This window comes from Lissotriton helveticus, chromosome 7 (genome assembly GCF_964261635.1).
Source record: "Lissotriton helveticus chromosome 7, aLisHel1.1, whole genome shotgun sequence".
Taxonomy (NCBI): Eukaryota; Metazoa; Chordata; class Amphibia; order Caudata; family Salamandridae; genus Lissotriton; species Lissotriton helveticus.
This window is the reverse complement of record NC_136068.1, coordinates 1,930,982,058-1,931,004,584: the sequence shown is the minus strand read 5'-3', so window position 1 is coordinate 1,931,004,584 and position 22,527 is coordinate 1,930,982,058. Positions and strand designations below refer to the sequence as shown.

The 22,527-nt window shown below is 46.1% G+C and overlaps 1 protein-coding gene across 2 annotated transcripts in view; it reads right to left on the bottom strand.

Moving 5' to 3' along the window:
- Positions 1 to 22,527, bottom strand: part of LOC144770927 (uncharacterized) — a 33,544-nt gene that overhangs the window by 8,794 nt on the left and 2,223 nt on the right. Inside the window, exons 1-2 of one of the 2 annotated variants that reach the window (XM_078655749.1) lie at positions 4,683 to 4,851; positions 3,455 to 3,558 (exon numbers count right to left, since the gene is read on the bottom strand). In XM_078655749.1, the coding sequence (XP_078511875.1) occupies positions 3,455 to 3,497 (43 nt within the window). In that variant the 5' untranslated portion in view covers positions 3,498 to 3,558; positions 4,683 to 4,851. Of the gene's footprint in view, positions 1 to 3,454; positions 3,559 to 4,682; positions 4,852 to 22,527 lie in introns of those variants that run through there. The other variant, XM_078655750.1, reaches the window with a different exon arrangement.

Sequence of the window (22,527 nt, the reverse complement as noted above, 5' to 3'; positions counted from 1 at the left end):
AGCATTAAAGGTGGCTCCGGCATCCCAAGACTCACTTCACAGGCTCACAAGGATCACTGAATGCGGGTACATAGGCCCCCGCGAAGCCGAGCCACAGCAGGCAGAGCCGTGCTGATGTCACTGTCATCCCTCGCCGGCCATCCAGTACGCCAGAGCTCGTGGCAATCAGGTCTCGCAGGGAGGGGAGACCGGCCGATTTCAGAAAAACGGGGAGGTGCCAGCTACAACAGGGGCATCACTGTGCAGGCGAATGAAACCAATATAGGGCGGTGGGCCGGCAAAGGGCCCGGGATCTTTGCGGCAGCTGCCGCCACTTTAAAAGTGCAGCGCGGAAGGTCCAGGAGACCAGGGCCGCCCACACTGTTCCAAATCACCAACCACTGTCCCAAAAGGAGCTCCGGAGGGCCCCAGGCAGCAAGGCTCTCGCTGCAGGGTGTCCCGATGATAGCAGATGGCTGAGCTGACGATGGAGGGGTCCGGAGCACACTTAAGGTGCAACCACCATCTTGACGCTCGTAGCCAGAGGTTCGAGTCTTACAGCGCATATTCTGGATACAATATTGACTGGGGCAAATCTGTGCCATTTTCCCCAGACGCTCCAGGTGGAGATTGCTGATTTCCAATATTTGGGTATATTTGTGACTGCCCATAGAGAGACGCGTTTGGCCTGGGACCTGGGACGGGAGGTGTCCTAATTTTCAATAAGAGGCAGAGAGATGGCGAGCACTGCCCCTCGCTCTGTTGGGAAGAGCAACTGTCTCTAAATGATAATGCTTCCTAAATTGCTCTACACCTTACAAAATACGTACTATTCAGTTCCCGAGGCGATGTTCACTAAGATAAAGGAAAACTTGCGGGCCTTGTTGTGGGTGGTGCTCTAAACCTTACAACGCAACCCATACAACAGTGATATTGCACTCCAGGATGTAAGGGCCTATTACTGGGTGTAACATCTGGTGGATATCAATGACTGGTCATTTGCGCCGCAAGACCACTCGACGTACCAACAAGAGTGAACAAAGTTCACGATTTAGTCCTACTCCCCCACTTGTAACATGGGAAGGGAATCCAAAAGCTACTACCAGCGACACGGGTGGTGATAGAGACCTGGAGAGTAACTAGATGTATGAAGTGGACATGGAAGACCCTGCTCAGGGGGGACATGTCTATGCAAATTGAGGAAGCTCAGATGGTTTCAGCTCACTTCAAAGAAAGTATAGTATGAGTTCCAAACAATGTAGGAAATATGTCGAACCATACATGACAGGCAGAATGTATAGGAGAGTTGGATCGGCCAGAGTACGCCCCCTTGAGGATCTATCTTTGAAGACTATTTCCCTTAACTTCAAAACTATCAATAAAAACATGCAGGAATATTAGGAAATGGCAAGCTTGTGTTGATGTACCAGCCCAGTGAGTGGTACAGAGACCCGAGAAGACTTAGGGTAGCATTCTCAGCACCACCAAAAAGTCTTGTGGCTCTCTGATGAAGGAATTAATCCAGAAACGCATGTCTAGAGTTACACAGCAAAAGCTGCACCAACAAGGGTGAAAAATGTAAGACTACAACTGAATTAAGTGTTCTAATGCACTGCATTTACTATGGTGCATTGGGACAAATTTGAGTGCTAGGATGTGAGGCGGTGTGCTCCCACTCAATTTACTGTTCTCACACCAATCGAAAACAATTTGGGAAAAGTGTTGGAAACTAAAAGGAGGGACATTTATTATTCCCACTCGAATCTAACCCAATTAGGAAAACATGTTGGACACTAAAGGTGTGACATTTACTATTCCAATCCAACCCAAAACAATTGGGAAGGTGTTGGACACTAACGGAGTAAACTTTACTATTTGCACTAAAATCCAAAGCTTTTTATGCAAGATGCTACAAACAAACGATTTTATATACACAATCATTACTCCATACACAACATGTATAATATATCAAATAAATTAAAACTTCACCTAAAAAACTACTAACACTAACCAAAACTACAAACATATGTATTCATATTTAAACTGTAAACGGTTGACTAATTTTAAAACACTATTAATAATGTATTTTTTACATTTACTACCATTTCTACACCAATTACCAGAAAAAATAAAATCATAATAGAAATAAATGATAATATTTGAAGTATTAATTTAAAAAAATACTTTACAATGACTATCATTTTCAACAAAAAATTATAAACCTTATATTAAAAAATAATTACATGTTTAACAGTAGAAAAATAATTTACTTGCTTACATTTGTTATACAAGTTACACTTAAATATTTATTCATATAAGTAAGTTTGTCTTTTATTATACTTAACATCCATTAAAATTATTTATGGGAAGTGTTCTTTTAACAACATTAATTTATACATTTTGCAATATTCATTTGCATATCATTAAAATAATGAACATTAAATGCACATTAAAATATCAATTCTCTACATTGTTGTGGTACCATGGGGTTCTTTCCTGAGCCCTACCGTGCTTAACATGCATGTAACTCTTAAAGAAATTAATTTGGTCATTGAACGGGTCTTTTGTGTGTTATGCTATTGACACACAGCCTATGCGTAGGCTGTAAGGGAATACGGATTGTGCAAGCAGCAATTTCGACTGCAGTTTCAGAATCAATGTCAATCAGTTGAAACTGGACCCTGAAAGGATAGGTAGTGTTCCGCTCTCCTCCCCAACAATCTGGCCCTCTTCATGGTGGTCGAACACTTTGGCCCGTTGCCCAAGTTGCACCAGATAACTGTAAGAAATCTTGGGGTACCCTTTGAAGATGAGCTCCTTCAAGGCCCCGCCAGTGGCGAGGGTAGGCCAATTCTGTTTGAGAGCAGAGGTTCGTTACATAGAGTGACTGCATGGATCTTGGTTTATGGGATGCAATTTTTGTGTGTGTGTGGATGCAGAAGCAGATGCCAGAACAGGGGTCTTTGCACGGTTTTCTGCTTCTAGGTCTACTTTGGCCTAGGGTTTATGGGATGCAATTTTTGTGTGTGTGTGGATGCAGAAGCAGATGCCAGAACAGGGGTCTTTGCACGGTTTTCTGCTTCTAGGTCCTTTTGGTAGAAAAATTATGTTCCTCCCACAAATAGAGGCAGCTATAAGTGTGGTTACATGTTACAGAAGCAATAAACAATGGCATACCATGCATAGTAATCAGCATAATCAATGGTCTCTCTCGTCAAGTGGCATGTTTATGATCAGGAGGGTAGCAGTGGACATTTGGGGATGGAATCAATAAAAGTGTTTGCATGGTTGCTAAACAGAGATTATGACATTCACTATCCATCTCCAGAAGTCTAACACCAAAGAAGGAGGTTTAGCTTTGCTAAAGTTAGAAGTTTCCCCGCGACAGCTGGCCCAAGGGTAACTTTTTCGAGCTTGGAGGGGGGTCACTGAAAGCTCAATCTCTGCACCTGAGCAGCAAATACTTGCACCATACCTGGGCGGTGAACAATGTTGCCTTCTCTTCCGTCACAACTCATCTTTGGTTTGTTTTTGTGTTCAAAATACCATCAAAATCGAGAAATGAAATGGCAGATGGACCTGATGAAAATGTAAAGTTTGAAATATGAAAGGGTTGTTAATAAACATACAATTGACATTTATTCTTACGAAACAACTTAATGCGGTGGATCAAAATAAAGTGAAAGTGAGTGCGTGATTGTGTGGTAGTGTCTGCGTATATATGTCCTTTTTACTCATAAAAAGCAGATTGCACGTACTGAAACCCATTAGCACCGATACAGAATGTACAGAATATTTTATTTTGGAAACCAACTTAAATGTTTCTAATAGAGACAGTCTCCACCTCCTTTGGGCAAGGACTGTCTCAAAGTGGACACTGCCTTTCGATCTGGTGCATTTCAAGGCAATGACAGTACTCAATCAACTCATGTTTATACTTTTTTTTAATTTAACATTTTAAGTATATCACATTTTACTACACCTACTTAAATGCATGGTTCAGAAGAGGTTACGCAATACCCTCCATCAGTGTGAAAAGGCACCCTAAACTGGCTGATGGCCTGGAAACCTGGGATGCACAAGGGCAGACACAGAGGACCTGCAACTATTTCTCAACTGGACACAGCACATTTATATATGATGCATATCTGACTTTTATGTGTAACCTAACATATGTTTGAGGGGTATTACACCGAGTACTGTGTCACGACACACAGTTTGGAAAGCTCTGCACTAAATGAATAGCAAAAGAGTGTGATATTTGAAATATGTATTTATACTTTTATGATGTATTCTAACCCCATGCAGAGTATGGTTCACATTTAACAGCCTCAGAGTCTTTGTCCCAAGAAACGTCATGAACATTCTAATACGCCATATAAATGCATCAAGCACATTCTAAAAAGCGCTTTGACGCCTCGTCAGGGGTAGTAAGCGCTATATAAATGCAATTACAATACATTACTATGCATTATGTGTGAGATAAGGACAGCACTGACAGGACAGTGCAGGTGTTTACATGAATGAATGTTAGTATGTGTGTTACACGTACAACCGTGTGTATAGTGTATGAATGATTCGATGGATGAATGTGGGAGACGAGAGCAGCGCGTCTTGAAGGGCCCTTCGCACCAGGACTCAGGGCCGCTTTCAAACAACAAGCACTGGCGCTGCTCACAGACCCCCCCGCCCCCCATACTGACCTCTGGCCTGGGTCTGGCGACGCAGAGCTCCAGAGCCCCGAGGCGCTGATGCTGCTGAACGGGCCTGGCCAGGGGCGAGCACACGAGGCAGCGGGGCCGCGACAGAGACCGCGAGGCCGGAGCCGCATCAACGGCCATGCGGGGATGGACTCAGGCAGAGCATCAACCTGACTTCCGTATCCGCTATCACGACAAGTACTTCCGGCACACTGTAAGACTTCCGGAAGAACCGAGTGCGCATGTGCACAGAAGAGATACTGCTCTCTTGCCTGATCTGCAGGCAGGGAAGGGAAGAGCGAGCATGCGCAGGAAGCAGACACTGCTCGCCGGGACCGCACGGTCACAGAGGAAAAGAGTGCGCATGCGTAGAGGAGTGACACTGCTCGGTGGGACAACAACAATGAGGGGTGAAGCATCAGGGGCCCAGTGCAGGCTGGAACTGATCTCATACAATCACACCCGTGAGCCTTTGCGAAGAAATGCAGGACGGAAGTCAGACATTCTAGCTGAAAGCATTGTTACACCGACCATATCTTTGTTTTCTTTACGACATCCCCACCCCCCTTGTTAAATTACATTTAATGGCAGTATTCCAAGGAAGGGCAATTCATGCTGCAATACATCAATAGAAACGTATGGCTGTTAAGAAGTAGTCACGATTCAGTAGAGGTTATTAAGTATGAGTTTATTAATAACAGCCCCACACCGATGGTGGTGCGTGGGTCAGTGGAACCATCTGTTGTGACAGATCATAACAAGGATGGTGAACCTGGAGGGAATGGAATGTAGGGGAACTAATCAGGGGGGCTCACGCGCTGGGGAGGGGAAGGTACCAAGCGCAGGCAGGGGGGTAGCATAGGTGAGATACAACACATCTTCCTCTCTTGAGAATTTAAACAACTGTGCCACAGGGTGTGGTAAACATTAACATGACGGAGGATGAGCTAAGGGCAGCTAGTCACAGACAAAGTCCTCTAAACGTTTTGGTCTTCGGATGGTTCTGCCAAACCTCCCTGAGATTAACGGTAAGTCAGGTGCACATTCAGAGTCAGAATGGGAATCATGGCTAGTTCTGCTAAACCTACTACTGAACCTGTGACCGTCAACTTCAGACCTCTGTGCCGGTCACTCCTCCACGCACTGCGCACACTCCCCGTGGGTGTGCCCTGCTGCCCGTTCCCGCCGCTGCTCGCAGCTGTGCCCCTGACCACGAGGCGTGGTCTCTGCTTCTGAAGCGCAGCGCCGCTTCTGCTGCCTGCGTGACCTTTTCTTTTCCTGCCTCTGCACTCTGGTCTGTCCCCCCTGTGTTGGGACTGCTTTCCCCCGCTTTGCCCAGCTTTTTTCTTCCTGCCAGTCTCTTGCCCAGTCCGCCGCTTTTCCCGCCGTTTTTACTCCCGCTGTGCCCCCGCCACATCCCCGCTCCCCGCCGCTGATCCCCTGCGGCCCCGCCCCCCTCCACCAGGAGCCTTCCCATTCGCCGCCCCGCTCCCGCCTCCCAGCTGCCCCTCCCTCGCTCCGCCCCCTCCACTCTCCTCTTATGGCAGAGTGGCCAACGCGCAGCGTGCACGCGCAGCGGGCGCGCCGATTGCGCGCTGAAGGCGCGCCAAAGGTAAGCCCGTCTGCGCCCTCCGCGCCTGGACCGCGCCCAGTGCCAGGACCCCTGGCCCTCGCAGACCCCAGCCCTCCCGCCGGACCTACGACGCCGCCACCATCATCGCACTCAACACCGGCCGAATCCCAGGCTGCTACCGAGCCACCCCGAAACGGACCCACGGACCCTTCAGCTGCCACGCCTGCAAGTTCACCTGCATCCGGACCTGCCCCGCACCAACACCCGCCAAGCCGAACAGCAGCAGCAACCACCTGAAGTGCATCCTCCTCAACACCCGCTCCGTCCACAGACACGCCATCGAACTCTGGAACCTCCTCGACACCACAGCTCCTGACGTCGCCTTCCTCACGGAAACCTGGATGAACGACTCCTCAGCGCCCGACATCGCCATCGCCATCCCAGAGGGCTACAAGATCATCCAAAGGGATCGCATCAACAACACAGGAGGAGGCATCGCCATCATCCACAGGGACACCATCCGCATCACGACCAACACCGACGACACCCTGACAACCGCCGAACACCTGCACTTCCAGATCCACACCGACCCGAAGACCACCCTCAGAGGCACCCTGATCTACCGACCCCCGGGACCACGCACACAATTCAGCGAGGACATCGCCGACCTCATCAGCCCGCAGGCCCTCCCCTCCGCTGACTACATCCTCCTGGGGGACATCAACTTCCACCTGGAGAACAACAACGACCGCAACACCATCACCCTGCTCGACAACCTAGCCAACCTCGGCCTCAAGCAGCTGGTGTCCACCCCCACCCACCTCGCCGGACACACACTCGACGCTGTCTTCTCATCCAGCAAAGACATCGCCTTCAGCCACGCCACCGGACTCCACTGGACGGACCACAGCTGCGTCCACTTCACCTTCAAAAGAACGACGAGCCAGCACCCTCCCTCCAGCTCAGCGAACCCCAGCCAGGCCGCCGACAACCTCACGAAGTGGATCAGCAACTGCGCGGACGAACTCGCCCCACTGAGGACCCCGCCCAGCAGACCCGGCAGCAAGAAGGCCCCATGGTTCACCGACGAACTCAAGAGCTCCAAGAAGAACTGCCGAGCCCTCGAGAAAACCTGGAGAAGAGAACCAACACCGGACAACATGACCACCCTCAAGCTTGCCACCCGGAAGCACCACCAACTGATCCGCGCCACCAAGAAAACTGCATTCAAGGACCGGCTGGACAACAACGCACACAACTGCAAGGAACTCTTCAACATCGTGAAAGAGCTCTCCAACCCCAACGCCGGAAACAACGACATCACCCCATCGCAAGACCTCTGCAACTCCCTCGCCTCCTACTTCCACAACAAGATCGCGGACATACACAACAGCTTCAGCACCCAACCGACGCACGCCACGACCGAACCACCGCCCCCCACCACCACCCTCCGCGCCTGGACTCCGATCAGCACCGATGACACCGTCAGCATGATGAACTCTATCCACTCCGGATCTCCAACTGACCCCTGCACTCACCACGTCTTCAACAAGGCCGACGCCGTCATTGCACCCCACCTGCGGGACATCATCAACACCTCCTTCGCCACCTTCCCGGAGAGCTGGAAGCACGCCGAACTCAGCGCCCTACTCAAGAAACCTACAGCGGACCCCACCGAACTCAAGAATTACCGCCCCATCTCGCTCCTCCCGTTTCCAGCCAAAGTCATCGAGAAGACCGTCAACAAACAGCTGGCCGCCTTCCTCGAGACGAATGGATCCCTCGACCCCTCCCAGTCTGGCTTCCGAGCCAACCACAGCACCGAGACCGCCCTCATCGCTGCCACCGATGACATCCGAGCCCTGATGGACAACGGAGAAACAGCGGCCCTCATCCTCCTAGACCTCTCCGCGGCTTTCGACACTGTCTGCCACCGCACCCTAGTGCAGCGCCTCAGCAACGTCGGAATCCAGGAGAAAGCACTGGAATGGATCATCTCCTTCCTCGACGGAAGAACACAGAGAGTCCGCCTACCACCGTACAAGTCAGAGGCCACCGAAGTCATCTGCGGCGTCCCTCAAGGATCCTCGCTGAGCCCCACCCTCTTCAACGTCTACATGAGCCCCCTCGCGGCCATCGCACGCCAGCACAACCTCAACATCATCTCCTACGCGGACGACACCCAGCTGATCCTCTCCCTGACCAACGACCCCGCCGCCGCCAGAGCCAACCTTCACGAAGGGATGAAAGACGTAGCCGAGTGGATGACGACCAGCCGCCTGAAACTGAACTCAGACAAGACGGAAGTCCTCATCCTGGGCTCCTCGCCCTCCGCCTGGGACGACTCCTGGTGGCCCCTCGCCCTGGGCACCGCCCCCAAACCGACAGACCACGCACGCAACCTGGGCTTCATCCTGGACTCCTCCCTCTCCATGACCAGACAAGTCAACGCCGTCTCCTCGTCGTGCTTCAACATCCTGCGCATGCTACGTAAGATCTTCCGGTGGATCCCCACCGAGACCAGGAAGACGGTCACCCAGGCCCTCGTCACCAGCCGTCTGGACTACGGCAACGCCCTCTACGCCGGAACCACCGCCAAGCTCCAGAAGAGACTCCAGCGGATCCAGAACACCTCAGCCAGACTCATCCTCGACATCCCACGACACAGCCACATCTCCGGACATCTGAGAGACCTCCATTGGCTCCCCGTCAACAAAAGAATCACCTTCCGTCTCCTCACCCACGCACACAAAGCCCTTCACGATCAGGGCCCGAGCTACCTCAACAACCGCATCAACTTCTACGCTCCCAAACGCCACCTCCGATCAGCCAGTCACGCCCTCGCCGCCATTCCCCGCGTCCGAAGAGCGACAACAGGAGGAAGGTCCTTCTCCTACCTGGCCGCCAAGACCTGGAACTCCCTCCCGACCGACCTGCGCCTGACCCAAGACCACCTCTCCTTCAGGAAGAAGCTCAAGACCTGGCTGTTCGAGCAGTAGCAGCACCCCCCCCCCCCCTCCCCCAAGCGCCTTGAGAGCCTCCGGGTAAGTAGTGCGCTCTACAAATGTCTTGATTGATTGAGAGTCAGAATGTGGGTCATCATGACCACTTCGATTGTATGTCGAAGTGCTGGGATAGGCACCAACAGACCGATCTGTCGATTGACCATCATCTGAGTCAGTGTCAGGTTGGAGATCGTGTGTGATGACATCCCTAGGCAAATTACTCTCTTCAACACAAGATTTGTCAACGTCTACCCACAGATCATTGCTAACAGTGACATGTTGTTGTTGAATGTGAGACTTGTCACCAGGATGATACTTTGCCAGTCTGCTCATGTGCCATACTTTCCCATCGCTGAGTCTTGCCGCATTGTTAAACAGTTCATCAATGTAAAGAGGAACAGTGAATCTGCTTTCTCCTTTCTTTACTTTTTTTTCCAAACAAACTTTCACCAGATCGCCTACTTTAAAAGCATGTCCTTTAGTACTGTGTTTCGAATCATACCATTGCTTGTAGTATTTCTGAGCTTTGATAATGTTATTCCTGATGTTATCAGGTGACCACTCAATTTGTTTTGATTTGGGCATCCAACCCAGGTCGATGCTCAAAGGCTGTCTGCTTCTCATGAGAACAAATGGTGCAGTGCATGTGCTGGCACACGGAGATATCCTGAATGCCCAGATGAGTTTGTAAATTTCTTCTTCCCAGTTTTGGTTTGCATTTCTAGATAGTTGTATATGTCCCTTTAAGACACGGTTGAAACGTTCAGTGAGACCATTACCTTCTGGGTGGTAAATTGAAGTGGTGTGATGAGTGATGTAGTTCCTTGCTAGAAACGACTTGAATGCCTCTGAGCAGAATTGCGGACCATTATCAGTGAGTACCGATTTGGGTAATCCTTCACTCAAAAACAGTTTGTCCAGAAAATTAATGAATTCTGAGCTGTCAATTTCTTCGACAATTTTTATTTCAGGCCATTTGGAGAAATGATCTATTGCCACAAGGATGTATTTGATTTCGCCGTCGTGACCTTCGATGGGCCCCACTATGTCCAAGCCAAGCTTCTCCCATGCCATTAGGGGGGGTTGAATTGGAGAGAGACTGACTTTAGACGTTTTGAGGGTTTTGTCAGAGTCACAGCATTCTACACAGTTCCTGACCTGGACCTCAATTTGTTTGTCAATACCCGGCCACCAATAACTTGACCTGACTCTTTGCTTAGTCTTGGTGATGCCAAGGTGGCCAATGTGGCACAATTTTAGAATTTTGTCTCTGAGCGTGACAGGGGCTATAGCTTTACCGATTCTGTACAGCACACCATTTTCCCAACTGAGTTCATTTCTTGTTTCCCAGTACGGTTTGATAGTGTCATTTAGGTTGCGCTTTTCAGGCCATGCAGAGTTGACGAATTTGCATACCTCTTGCAGCGTTGAGTCATGCAACATGTGTTGTCCCCATTCTTCCGCCGATATTCCGTCCAGGTCTGTGTTGAAGAGCAGCGCCACTTTCTCCTCATCTTCCTGTGTGGCCATGTTTTCTACGAGAGGCAGAGGCAGTCTGCTGAGGAAGTCAGCAATTTTGTTTTTCACTCCTGGCCAATATTCCACTGTGTAGTTGTAATCCAACAGTTTGATTGACATTTTGCTCAGTCTTGGTGAAGCATTTTGCAGACCCGAGGCAGACAGTATCTTGATCAATGGCTTGTGGTCTGTGCGAAGATGGATTTCATACCCCCACACATATGCTCTGAAGTGATTGAGCGCCCATGAACAGGCCAGCATTTCGCGCTCAATTACCGAGTACTTTTCCTCTGCAGAGGTGAGCGACCTGGAGGCAAAGGCTACAATCCATTCATGGTTCGATGCGTCCTTCTGAGCTAGAACAGCACCAATTCCATTGTTGCTAGCATCGGTCGTTATGTAGATTTCTGCTTTGGGATCAAAACCTTTGAGAAAAGGTGCCTCACTGATTTCCTTTTTGATGGTATCAAAAGTGACCTGACAGTCAGGTGACCAGGCAAATTTGGTTTTATTTTTCAGTAATTGTCTTATACTGTAGGTCTTTTCTGAGAAATTCCTAATGAACTTGGAGTAATACTCCGTCAAGCCAAGAAAAGCTCTTACATCTTCTTTGCTCGAGGGACACGGAGCATTGAGGATTGCATCCACTAAACCTTGTTTGGGTTTAATACCTTCATGGCTGATGGTGTGCCCAAGGTAAATCACTTTGTCCTGTGAGATTTTACATTTGTCTAATTCTACAGTTAAACCATGCATTTTCAATTTGTTAAAAACTTGTCTAAGGCGTGTGTCATGTTCCAATTGGTTGCTGCCCATGACCAGGATATCATCTTGGAAAAACCTGATGCCATCAACACCTTCCAGAATGGATGTCATGACCCTTTGGAACAGTGCTGCTGCAGAGGCTAAACCAAAAGGTACTCTGGTAAACTGATAACAACCAGAGGGTGTGATAAAGGTTGTGAATTTTTTACTGTCAGTGTGTAGGGGGATTTGGTGGTATGCGGATTTCAAGTCTAAAATGGAAAATACACACATATCATTTGTGGCACTAAACATTTCGCAAATACGAGGCAAGGGGTATTGATCTACAATAATGTTCTTATTAAGGTCCCTGAGATCGATGCAAAGTCTAATTTTCCCATTTGGACGTTTGACAACAACCAAGGGGGAAACCCACTCCGCAGATTCCACCTCTTCTATAATACCATATGTGACAAGTTTGTTTAATTCTGCTTGAACATCATCCCTCACTGACACTGGTAGATGTCTTACCTTGTGAATGCAAGGAACAGCTGCGTCTTTTAGCTCAATTTTATGTTCGAAACTGTTCAGAAGACCAACTTTACCTGAGAACACTTCTGGAAAGTCTTTTAGTATAGCCAGTTTACAAGAATCATCAATAGACAACACCGGATCAGCGCTGTTTGGATCAAGCATGATACCAAGATCAGCTTGGTCACTCCAACCCAGGACAGAAGGGCCTTTCTTAGCAACAAAAAGTCTGCACAATGCTCTCCTGTTTTTAAATTCAAATTCTAGATCGCGAGTTCCTAAGAATTCTATGTTGTTTCCCGTGTAACTTCTAGCGATGACCTTTGATTTTTCAAGAGTTGAACCAACTTTATCCGAGAATTGCTTCCACACATTTTCGTTGATAATTGTGAAGGGAGAACCAGAGTCTGCCATCAGATTGACTGTCACACCACCCAATTTTACAGCACACATGGGTTTTTTCTTCTTAGTCGGCGTGAGTTCCAACACGTCATATTCAATTGAGAAGACATAACTGACGCTGTCGGAGTCAGAATACTCAGAATCTTCATCTGTGGAATCACTCTCTTCATGAATTTGTCGGACTTGTCTGTTTTGTTTATAAATTTTCCTATTGCATGCTTTAGCAATGTGTCCAGTCATTCCACATGACAAGCATTTTTGATGTATAGCTGGACACTTTTTAGAATCAGATAAATGGGTTGGAGACCCACAGCGATAACATCTAAGTTCGGCGAACTCATTGTCTCTGGTACTACCACGTCTGTCACTGCTTTGTCTTGGTTTGCTTAGTTCATTTCTTTTGTGATATTCATGTCTCACTTCTCTCTTATTTCCTTTGTGTTTTAGTTTGGTTGCATTTGAGGATCTAATAGCTTTAACTTCCACAGGTTCATCCATAACTGCTTTGGCGCATCTGCCAGTGAGTTCAGCTTTCTTGACCAGAGCAACAACTTCTTTCAGCGAAGCCTCTCCGTTGACCCAAAGTTTGTCCTGGATATTGGGGTTGCTCGCGTGCATAATTATTTAATCACGCACAAACTCCTCTTGCAGTGCTCCAAATCTGCATGTCAAGGCTAAGTTGTTCAAGGCCGCAACATAATCTTCAATGCTCTCTTCTTTCCCTTGCTTTCTTCTTGAGAATTTGTACCGATCAACAGCCACACACACAATGGGCGAGAAGTGATCGTCCAGATCATCTAAGGCATGCTGATATACATCATCACCAGTTCTCACTTTCTTCTCTATGTTGTTATAGGTCTTCACACCGCCTGGCCCTAAACAGTACAACAGTACTTTTTTTTTCTTCACCGCTGTGAAATCATCATCTTCCACTGTCTCAATGTAATTAATGAAGTATTCTTTCCACTCTTTCCAAGGCATGCATGGTGCACCTTTAAGAGGTAGGAACGCTTGTGGTTGAGAAAGATTTAAAGAACTAAGAGCACACATGGCGGTGGGGAACCTTCAAGATCTCACTGTTGCTTGTTGACCTTATTCTTTGTATATGAGTGGATGTGTTCAAATTACAAATAAACTGGTAGATTAACTTAATGCACCTCTTTTTGAATTAAAACTTTTCAATGTGTGTGTGAAGTATTTACTGTCACAGTTCATACATAGTCACTGGATTAGTATTTATCCAGTTGCTCAGGTAAGATATTCCTTCCCTGTTTATTCACGTTTAATGGAGCGTTGTTCAGGCTCAAAAACACAGAGACTCGAGCAACACGCTCAATTACTACGAGAGCGAGTGATGGAGTTGATGCCTAAATTATATTGCGCCATCAAGTTATGCTTGTAAAATTGGTGGCCTTGTTTTATACATTCCGCAAATTAGTTAAACATTGGCCAGGCTCGAACCTTGACTCGCGGGGAGATTTCAATCACCACTTTTTTTTTTTTAAATGGCATCCAGCGCCGCGTTCCAGTGACGTCACACGCAGCCGAGCATGCGCAGATGGCGTTGAAAAGAAGCGCGAACACAGCTGACTGGAATTGCCTGAGGAAATGCGCACAGCAATCGGAGGAACGGCTGACAGAAAAGTTTCATGAAAATACTGCCGATGACCGTAGACCACTTCAGGCACCCACAAGCAACACTTGAGAAGAGGAAAACTGGGAATGCCGTGCGGCCGTACCTCAAAGCGATGCTGCAGCTGTTAAGTCGTGACTAACTGCTCCCGCATATAGGATCCAACATGCAAGACTGCAAATCATCGGACGTCCTGAGATACTCAAATCTCGACACAAGACGTTCTTTTCCGCAGGCACTGACACTGCAGAGGATCGGGGATGCACTACCGACTTAAATGAGCGACGTCTTCATCCTTAAATGACGACAGGCAGTCCATTTTCAATCATCAGCGAAACAGCTTCATCAGGTAGGAGGAATTCGACCCGATCTCACGTTCATTAATAGTTTTCATTAAGTTATCAGATCATCAGCTGTTTCTGGAAATACCACGGTGTGAGGCTGTAGTTCCGCTCGTACTCGTCGCCACTGTTAAGAAGTAGTCACAATTCAGTAGAGGTTATTAAGTATGAGTTTATTAATAACAGCCCCACACCGATGGTGGTGCGTGGGTCAGTGGAACATCTGTTGTGACAGATCATAACAAGGATGGTGAACCTGGAGGGAATGGAATATAGGGGAACCAATCAGGGGGGCTCACGCGCTGGGGAGGGGAAGGTACCAAGCGCAGGCAGGGGGGTAGCATAGGTGAGATACAACAATGGCTGGTAAAGCAATAAATAACAAGAAAGAAAAATGGACCAAATTACGTCATCCTAAAAACACTTGAGACATCTAGAAAAACGTGTTCTCGCCCCCCACCCCCTCCGGAGCATAGGCAACCAAAGTCTGATCTTTACATTGATCTCCAAATTTCTCAAAATATTATACGACATAAGAAGTAAAACATCATATAGTGCGTGCGATACCAAAAGTGCAATTGTGACAGGAAAGGTGACTTCTTCCCTAGATATCACAATTCCCAATTATCGCAAGTTATTGCACATTCTAAAGTTTATTTATTTATTTATTTGTGCGTTTTATATAGCGCGGACTTTACCCGAAGGTGTCAGAGCGCTTCACAATAGGAACAGAACTGATAAATGAGAACATTACAAGTGAACAAAAAATAAAAGCAAACGTTACATTAAATGAAGCAATAATGACAATCGTGAGCCAACAAAATACAAGAGGAGCAAACGGTGCATTACAGGAGGAAAAAGTGACGTGTGCAGGTTACAAAAGCGTACAAAGTAAACATAGAGGTATAATACTGTAATATATGGAGGGCCCTCAGGCACAAGAACAAACGTTACGTAGGCCATGGTGGCACTTGTGCAGGTATCGAAACTAAACAAATGTAAGAGGTAGAACTAACAGTGTGTTACAAGAGAAAGTGACGGGTGCATATTACACACGAGTACCAAACACAAATAGAAAGATAATACCGCAATAAATGGCAGACTCTCAAACCACAAGAACACACTGGGAAGACACTTCCATAGTCATGTACAGTAGATTTTTCTATAATGGAAGGGCTTCCTTCAGATAATAGAGAGGACATGGATTACATTTGGAAGTGTCTTTGAAGGAGGAGAACTTTGAGGTCCGTCTTGAAGGCCTGGGAGGAGGTGGTGGTCCGGAGCTGCGGCGGAAGGGAGTTCCAGATTCTCACTGCGTTGCCTGAAAAGGATTGGGCCATCGATCTTTCCTTCTTGAAAGTGGGAGGTTCAAGCAGAAGATTTTCCGCATTACGTGATGGTCTAGAGCATAGGTCTTCAATCTATGGGGCGCGACCCCTAGGGGGGGGCGTGGAGTCATTGGCAGGGGGTCGCGCATTCACCTGCCTCACTGCTGCCTCGAATCCAAAACGCTTTTGTTTTCTTTTGGATTCGAAATAATTACATCCCAGGAGCTTCTCTGATTGGAGGACAGGGCAAAATAAGCCAATCATAATGTGGCTACGTCATCAATGCCTGTCCTCCAATCAGAGAGACTGCAGCATGCAACCAGGAAATGCCCGCAAACTTTGTCAATAAAGATGGTCCAGCACCTTCGTAATGCAGGCTGTATTTCCACGGAGTTCTGCGCCGTCACTGCTGCCTTTCAGTGGATCCAGTTGTCTTTCTTGGCGGGTGCTGCTTTCACCTCGAGTTCTTTTTTCCAAAACATCTTCGTGGCTCATTGCTGCCTCTGCATTAGGATCTCCTTCCCGGCTGGTTTCCAAGGCAACCCGAAACTTCCAGGAATAATTAGGTAAGCCCCCTCCTCATCCCCCATGCCCTGTTTTTTCAGCTGCAGACATACACTGAAACTATCTAGCATGCACGCAAAAACACACACACAGATTGTTATCTGTTTCCTTGATTGAGGTGGGTGGGGGGGGGGATCAGGAAAAAGGCTCAGGTTCATTTTTATGACGTTGGAATGGTGTTTATTTTTGGTGTACTTTCTGTTTTCGTAGCTGCAGTTACATATTCATTTTTGTGACATTTAAATGTTTATTTTCCATGTTCTTTCCGCTTTTATTCTTGTAGCAGCAGATTAATATGATGCTTCTGGCCAACTACAGTTGCCAGCCACACTTTCCCAAAAAAAGCGATGGGTATTTGTTCATTTGTAAAGAATCCATGATTGCACCTTACTTAATGTAGTGATTTTTGTAGTACAAAAAACTTTAGCACATGGAGGAATCATTTAAAAACGGTCTGGGAGAGTTCATCTGAGGACATCATTTTTTGTCAAAAAGTTCTAAATAGCAAATATTCACAAAATCGCAATACATGAGACTGGTGGCCACAATAGCGTCTCATGTCTTTTTATTACACGTAGCAGTGTTTTTTAAATAGGAAAAATAACGTATATTAAATTCAATAGGAGGTGCAATGAAATATTAGTGCAAATGTTGCAGTGACAAGAGAGAATTCTAAAGGCTCAGGAAAAGGAAGCAGTTCATGAAATTAACCCCGCAATATGGAATGAAGCTTGTGATCACGCTCTTAAAACGGCATGATGCAAAGTGCAGAAACCTGCGGCTAATGGCTGATCTATAATATCCTTGTATATCTTTATAAATGTAAACAAGAGATCACAAATTCATGTCCCTGATGTCAAGGCTATGTAGACTGGATCCACATTCTATGTACGTTCCCAGTTCTAATCTATTAGCAGCAGGTTCTTATATATACAGGACCAACTGTCTAGGTTTTGATCTAATACCTGATGCAGTCAGAATGTTCATAGGCTGTTCCACCCACTTATAGACTCCACCTAAAGGAGGGCATTGGTTGTGGTTTATAAATGCGCTAACCACTAGATTTGTGAATATGGGCTCATGGAAACCTAAATAGCCTTCTGAATTTCAGCTGTGGTTAGAAACAGATCATTATGTCCTGAAAATAAATGTATTTTAAAGATATTGGTGCTATACATAATAGAAAAATGATGACATTTGTAATTACAAAATTATGCTTTTTCATGTTTTTTGCAAGGAAACGAGATTACAAAACATGGAGTAATTTAAATTGTGCAGTTCAAATGTATTAAGATAGATTCTATAAATGACAAGCAATGGAAGTAATATTTGTGGTAATACAGCAAAACATAAGAATATGCCAGAAAATGTAGTCAACCATGTAGATACAACTACAGTTTCAATGCATAAGTATCTTCTCATGAGTAAAATCAAAGCATTACTCAGAAAACGTGGCCAAGCACTAACTCTCGAAATGTCCATTTAGTTCATTCTTAACTTTTTCATACCTCTTCTGCTATTCTGATCCCTCCCCCCAAACAAGCCTTTCTAAACCCTGCCCTCTGACTCTTCCCCCTCCGTCTCCCTTTTACTCATCCCAAGCCTCCTACTACTGCTATAAGCTCCAAAACATCTCTCTACTATCCTTCTCAATCCAAATAATATAATACCATATCCACCACTCCAAATTACTTTCCTTTTTCACTATACTAATTCACCACTAATTCTTTATGGGTTCTGGAGAAGCGTGCTACTCGCTGAAAAAGCGCTTCAACACTTCTTCAGGGGTAATTAGCGCTGTATAAACGCAATTACAATACCTTTGACATGCTGCAGCAGTGAATACTTTGTGGGTCTTCAGTTCATATAGAACACATCCCGCCATTTTGTTTGCAATGAGATTTTGTGTCCTAAACTAAGCACATGTGACTCAAGGCTGAATGGTTTCCTCCATATATATGCTGTTGTCATTGTGGTATTGAATACCAATGTGTGCCAACACTGTTCTCTCGTGGCATCATTTTCCATGACTGGTCTATAAGTTTGTCAGCAATAAAACGTCATAAATCACCCAGGTACCGGGGAGGGGAGAAGGAGGAGACAATGGCGTGCGGTAAACAGCTGTCTGTCTCATGACAAGGCCAGGCTCTTACAGAATCGCTGTGTGTACTAATTTGGAGGCCACTCAGGTCCTCGCCGACTGCCTGTGTGATCTTGAATGATCTAGTTTACCTGTCTGTTAGATTACCGGCCTCTGGGTACAATGAACTTCACCCACAAAAAAGAAACAACGTGTGTCTTTTGGCTTCCATCTCTATACAAGTGTGTTTTGCAATCTTTCACGACCTCTCTTCTGACCCTCACCCTGCAAAGGCCTTTCAAGGCGAAGGCTCAGTTTAGCCAGTCTGACCGTGCAACATGTTGTCCTCCACCTGCACCAAATGCATGGGAACACGTGCTCACAATGGATGCCATTCTCCTTCCAGACACTAAGCCTCCCACTGTACAGAATGTCTGGCCTGCATAGAAGGGCACTTCTAGGGACACTGACATGAACAAACCTTTGATTTTCTAAACACTGTTTAATACTATTTCCCCACTGTAAAATGATTTGCCGTGGTAATTGGGGGCGCTTTTGGTTGTCGATGAGGAGTACCAAGTTCTGGAATTTTTTGTCGGAGGGGGTCCTTATGCCAAACATTTTTTGACAGGGGGGTCTCAGCATCAAAAAGTTTGAAGACCTCTGGTCTAGAGCCTCCAGAGAGTTTCAGTTTATTCGCCAGGTAGCGAGGAGAGGAGAAGTGCAAGGCTTTGTGGGTGATACAAGCAGTCTTGTAGATAGCTCTAGCCTCGATTGGAAAACAGCTGAGGGTGGATAACATCGGTGTGATGTGGTCGCTTCTTTTGGCCCCATAAATGAAACGAGCTGCTGAATGGAAAACAGATTACAGTGTATCCCATTATACAATGCTTTTGCTCCCTAAAGCGCTGCTAGGCCAAGAAGGATACCGTCTTCTCCAAATGCCTAAAGTCTAGCGAGTGAAGAAAGAAAAGTGCCAATATTCCTTCAAAGTGCCAGTGCTTCCTTTTCCCTATTTAAACCTAAAGAGTTCTAATAACTACTGCACTTCACTGCCAGGCCATTTTTCTTTATTTCTGTTTGCCTCTTACCTGGGAGTGCCCACAAGTGATGGGTCTAGCCAGCGCTAAATAAAACTCAATAAATTAAAAAAATAAATACTAGCAGCCGGTTCTTCATAAAATGGAGTTGATAATTGGGCGCCCGATTCCACGGACCCCACTGATATGTCTTTTAGGTTATGTGAAAGACCTTCTGATGGCTATGCTTTTGTTGCTAGCGAAGAGTTGTGTAGCCATGCACTGGGGCCTGGCACAGGCGCCCAAAGCCAAGTCCTGGTTTCAAGATGACACTTACTGTCAAGAACAGCTTGCTAACTTTTGGGAACAGATGCCACCAACACCTCGCCCAAAAGGGATCTGGGAACTGCTCATTTTGTATCTACGCTCGCACATATCTACTCCTTACCTACATACCACGACGGATTCCCCTTCAGATCCCCAGGCCTCGCAGCCCAGACCAGTAACCTTTCTGCAAACATGCATGTGTAGCTTTGATTAATAGTTCCTTTCTTATTGAACAAGTATGCACCTATTGCCTATTCTGTACTTTAACACCTACACTATTCTGATGGAGAATGATGCCTGCCTTTCCTTTTTGCTGTAGCAATTTTGAATGCTCATCTCACTAGCTATGTTAGCAAAGGATGCTAAATGATGTTCCTTTATTTGACCTGCCCTCCTCCCTCCCCCTCATCTGCCCTCCCGCTCCATGAGTTCTTCTACTGTACCTCTTGATTTTGTATATCGCGTTTTATGGCATATTTTGGTTGCTCTACTTGTTGACCATGATTCAATAGTGTTTTTCTTTGTCTTTTATTGTAAATGCCAATAAAACAATGGGGAAAAAAGCTAAAAAGCTTCCAGGTTTGCTGAATACCGCATTTTACCTGCCCTTCTACTAATTTAGGCGCATTGGAGAATTTCCATTAAGTAGTAATAAGGGAGTGGGCAACCAACATTGCAATTAATATAAATGCTCTCTATCATTTTAACTTGTCATCTTTCCGTCTCAAATGCCCAAAAGTGCCACTCTCTGGCAGAGATAGATATCCCAATGGATGATCCCACCTCCTGCCTGGAACCCAGCACTCTACAAATCTCCAGATGTCCCCAAGAACAAAACAAAACATGTGCAACCAACCCCACGTCTGATTGCACTTCGGGCAACCCCTACTGGTGCCAGGAACTATCCTGTTCACTAATTCAGGAGTGCGATACAACATCCACTCATTAAAAAAAAGCCATGTGATGGAAATGGACTCCTCTAAAAGTTGAATAACCAAGATAATAATATATTTGTAGTATTTATGATTGCATTTGCCTCTGCTTGTTGCAAGGCAACATTACTGGAATCTTATGCTCCTTTGATTCCTGTGTGGTTTTCCCAATTTAGTCTTATCTTCTGGACCATATCATCCAACCCCAAATAAAATCATCATACCAATATCTAAAAAACAGATTAACTTTATCATCTTGGAGCAATTGTCTGGCTTTGTTTCTTGAGTCAATGTCTCAGGAACCCCACATTCTTTAGCATAAGAAACAATTTGAATAATGGAAACTAGAGGAGGGCGTTGAAAGCAATGTAACTACTAGACAGTTGATGCCAGGAAATATTTCTGAAAGTCCAGCAATCCCAAGCTCCCCCCGCCCCTTCGGTAACTGTAGCACCTATCATTTTACTCACAAGTGTTTCTGAGACCATATAAACATGATTCTTACCCTATTCATTTTTCCAAAAATAACTCATTAGATTCCCAGTTTTTCCATATCCTTGCTACTTTCCTCATCATCTTTTTGCATACAAAGTTTGCTAAAGAACACCATTCTTCAAGTTTGCCGCTCTAACTGCTTTAAAACGCACTCGATTATAAAATGCCCGCTGAGCAGGCTCTAAATGGCAACTCATAGAAGCTTCTATTGATCGTAAAAGATTTGTAATTAAAGACTTGTTATTTTTCCAGCTAATAATTAATACCAGTTTCGTAGAGCGACACAACCACAACACCACACACACACACAACCACACGCACATAACCACACACCCACATCCATACACACACACACAACCACATACAACCACACACACAAAATCACCACACCCACACGAAACCACCCACAACCACACAAACTTCACACAGCCACAGCAAAACACAACCACACACGCAACCACCCACACCTACCCATAACCACACACACAGCCACACGCAAAAGCACCACACACAGCCACATCCACACACACACCCATACACACAACCACACACACAAACAACCACACACACACAACCACTAAACCAACGCAGAGCAACATGACACACATAACCACACATATACACACAACCATGCAACCACACCCAACCACACACACAACCACAAAAAATAACACAACCACACCCACACATAACCACATCCACACAAAACCACACCCACCCACAACCAAACACCCACCCCCACAGACTCACAACCACACAAAACCACAAACAACCATACACACATAACCACACCCACCCACACCACCACAGCCACACACACATCTTCACTCATGTAGTCACTAATCCATTCATTCTAGAACCTATTGAGTGCTGCACTCACTCCTGCTCACGTCATTTGTGTACTCATTCACTGCTGCATGCACTTAGACATTTTCTCGCTGTTGCACTAGCTGACTGATCCTCTCACTTTATGCTGCACTTATTCACACCCACATATTCATTCCTGTGCTTGCTAGTCACTTCTGCTCTCAATCACTCCTGCACTGGCACACATTCACTCTACCACACCTATTAATTACTCTACGCATTCTCTACACTCACACCATACACACTTCAAAATTCACTACCTCACTCGTTCGCTTCTGTACTCACACTTTAAGTTCATTCACTACTGCAATCATTCACCAAGTGCACTGATTTATTCTGGTAGTCTTTCACTGATGTACCTATCGACCCCTTCGCTCACACATTCACATTAATTCCATGCCATAGTCATTCAACCTGTGAACTTGTGCATTCATTAATGTCTGCACACTCATTCATCCCTGTATTTCTATCTCGGTGCTACATTAACTT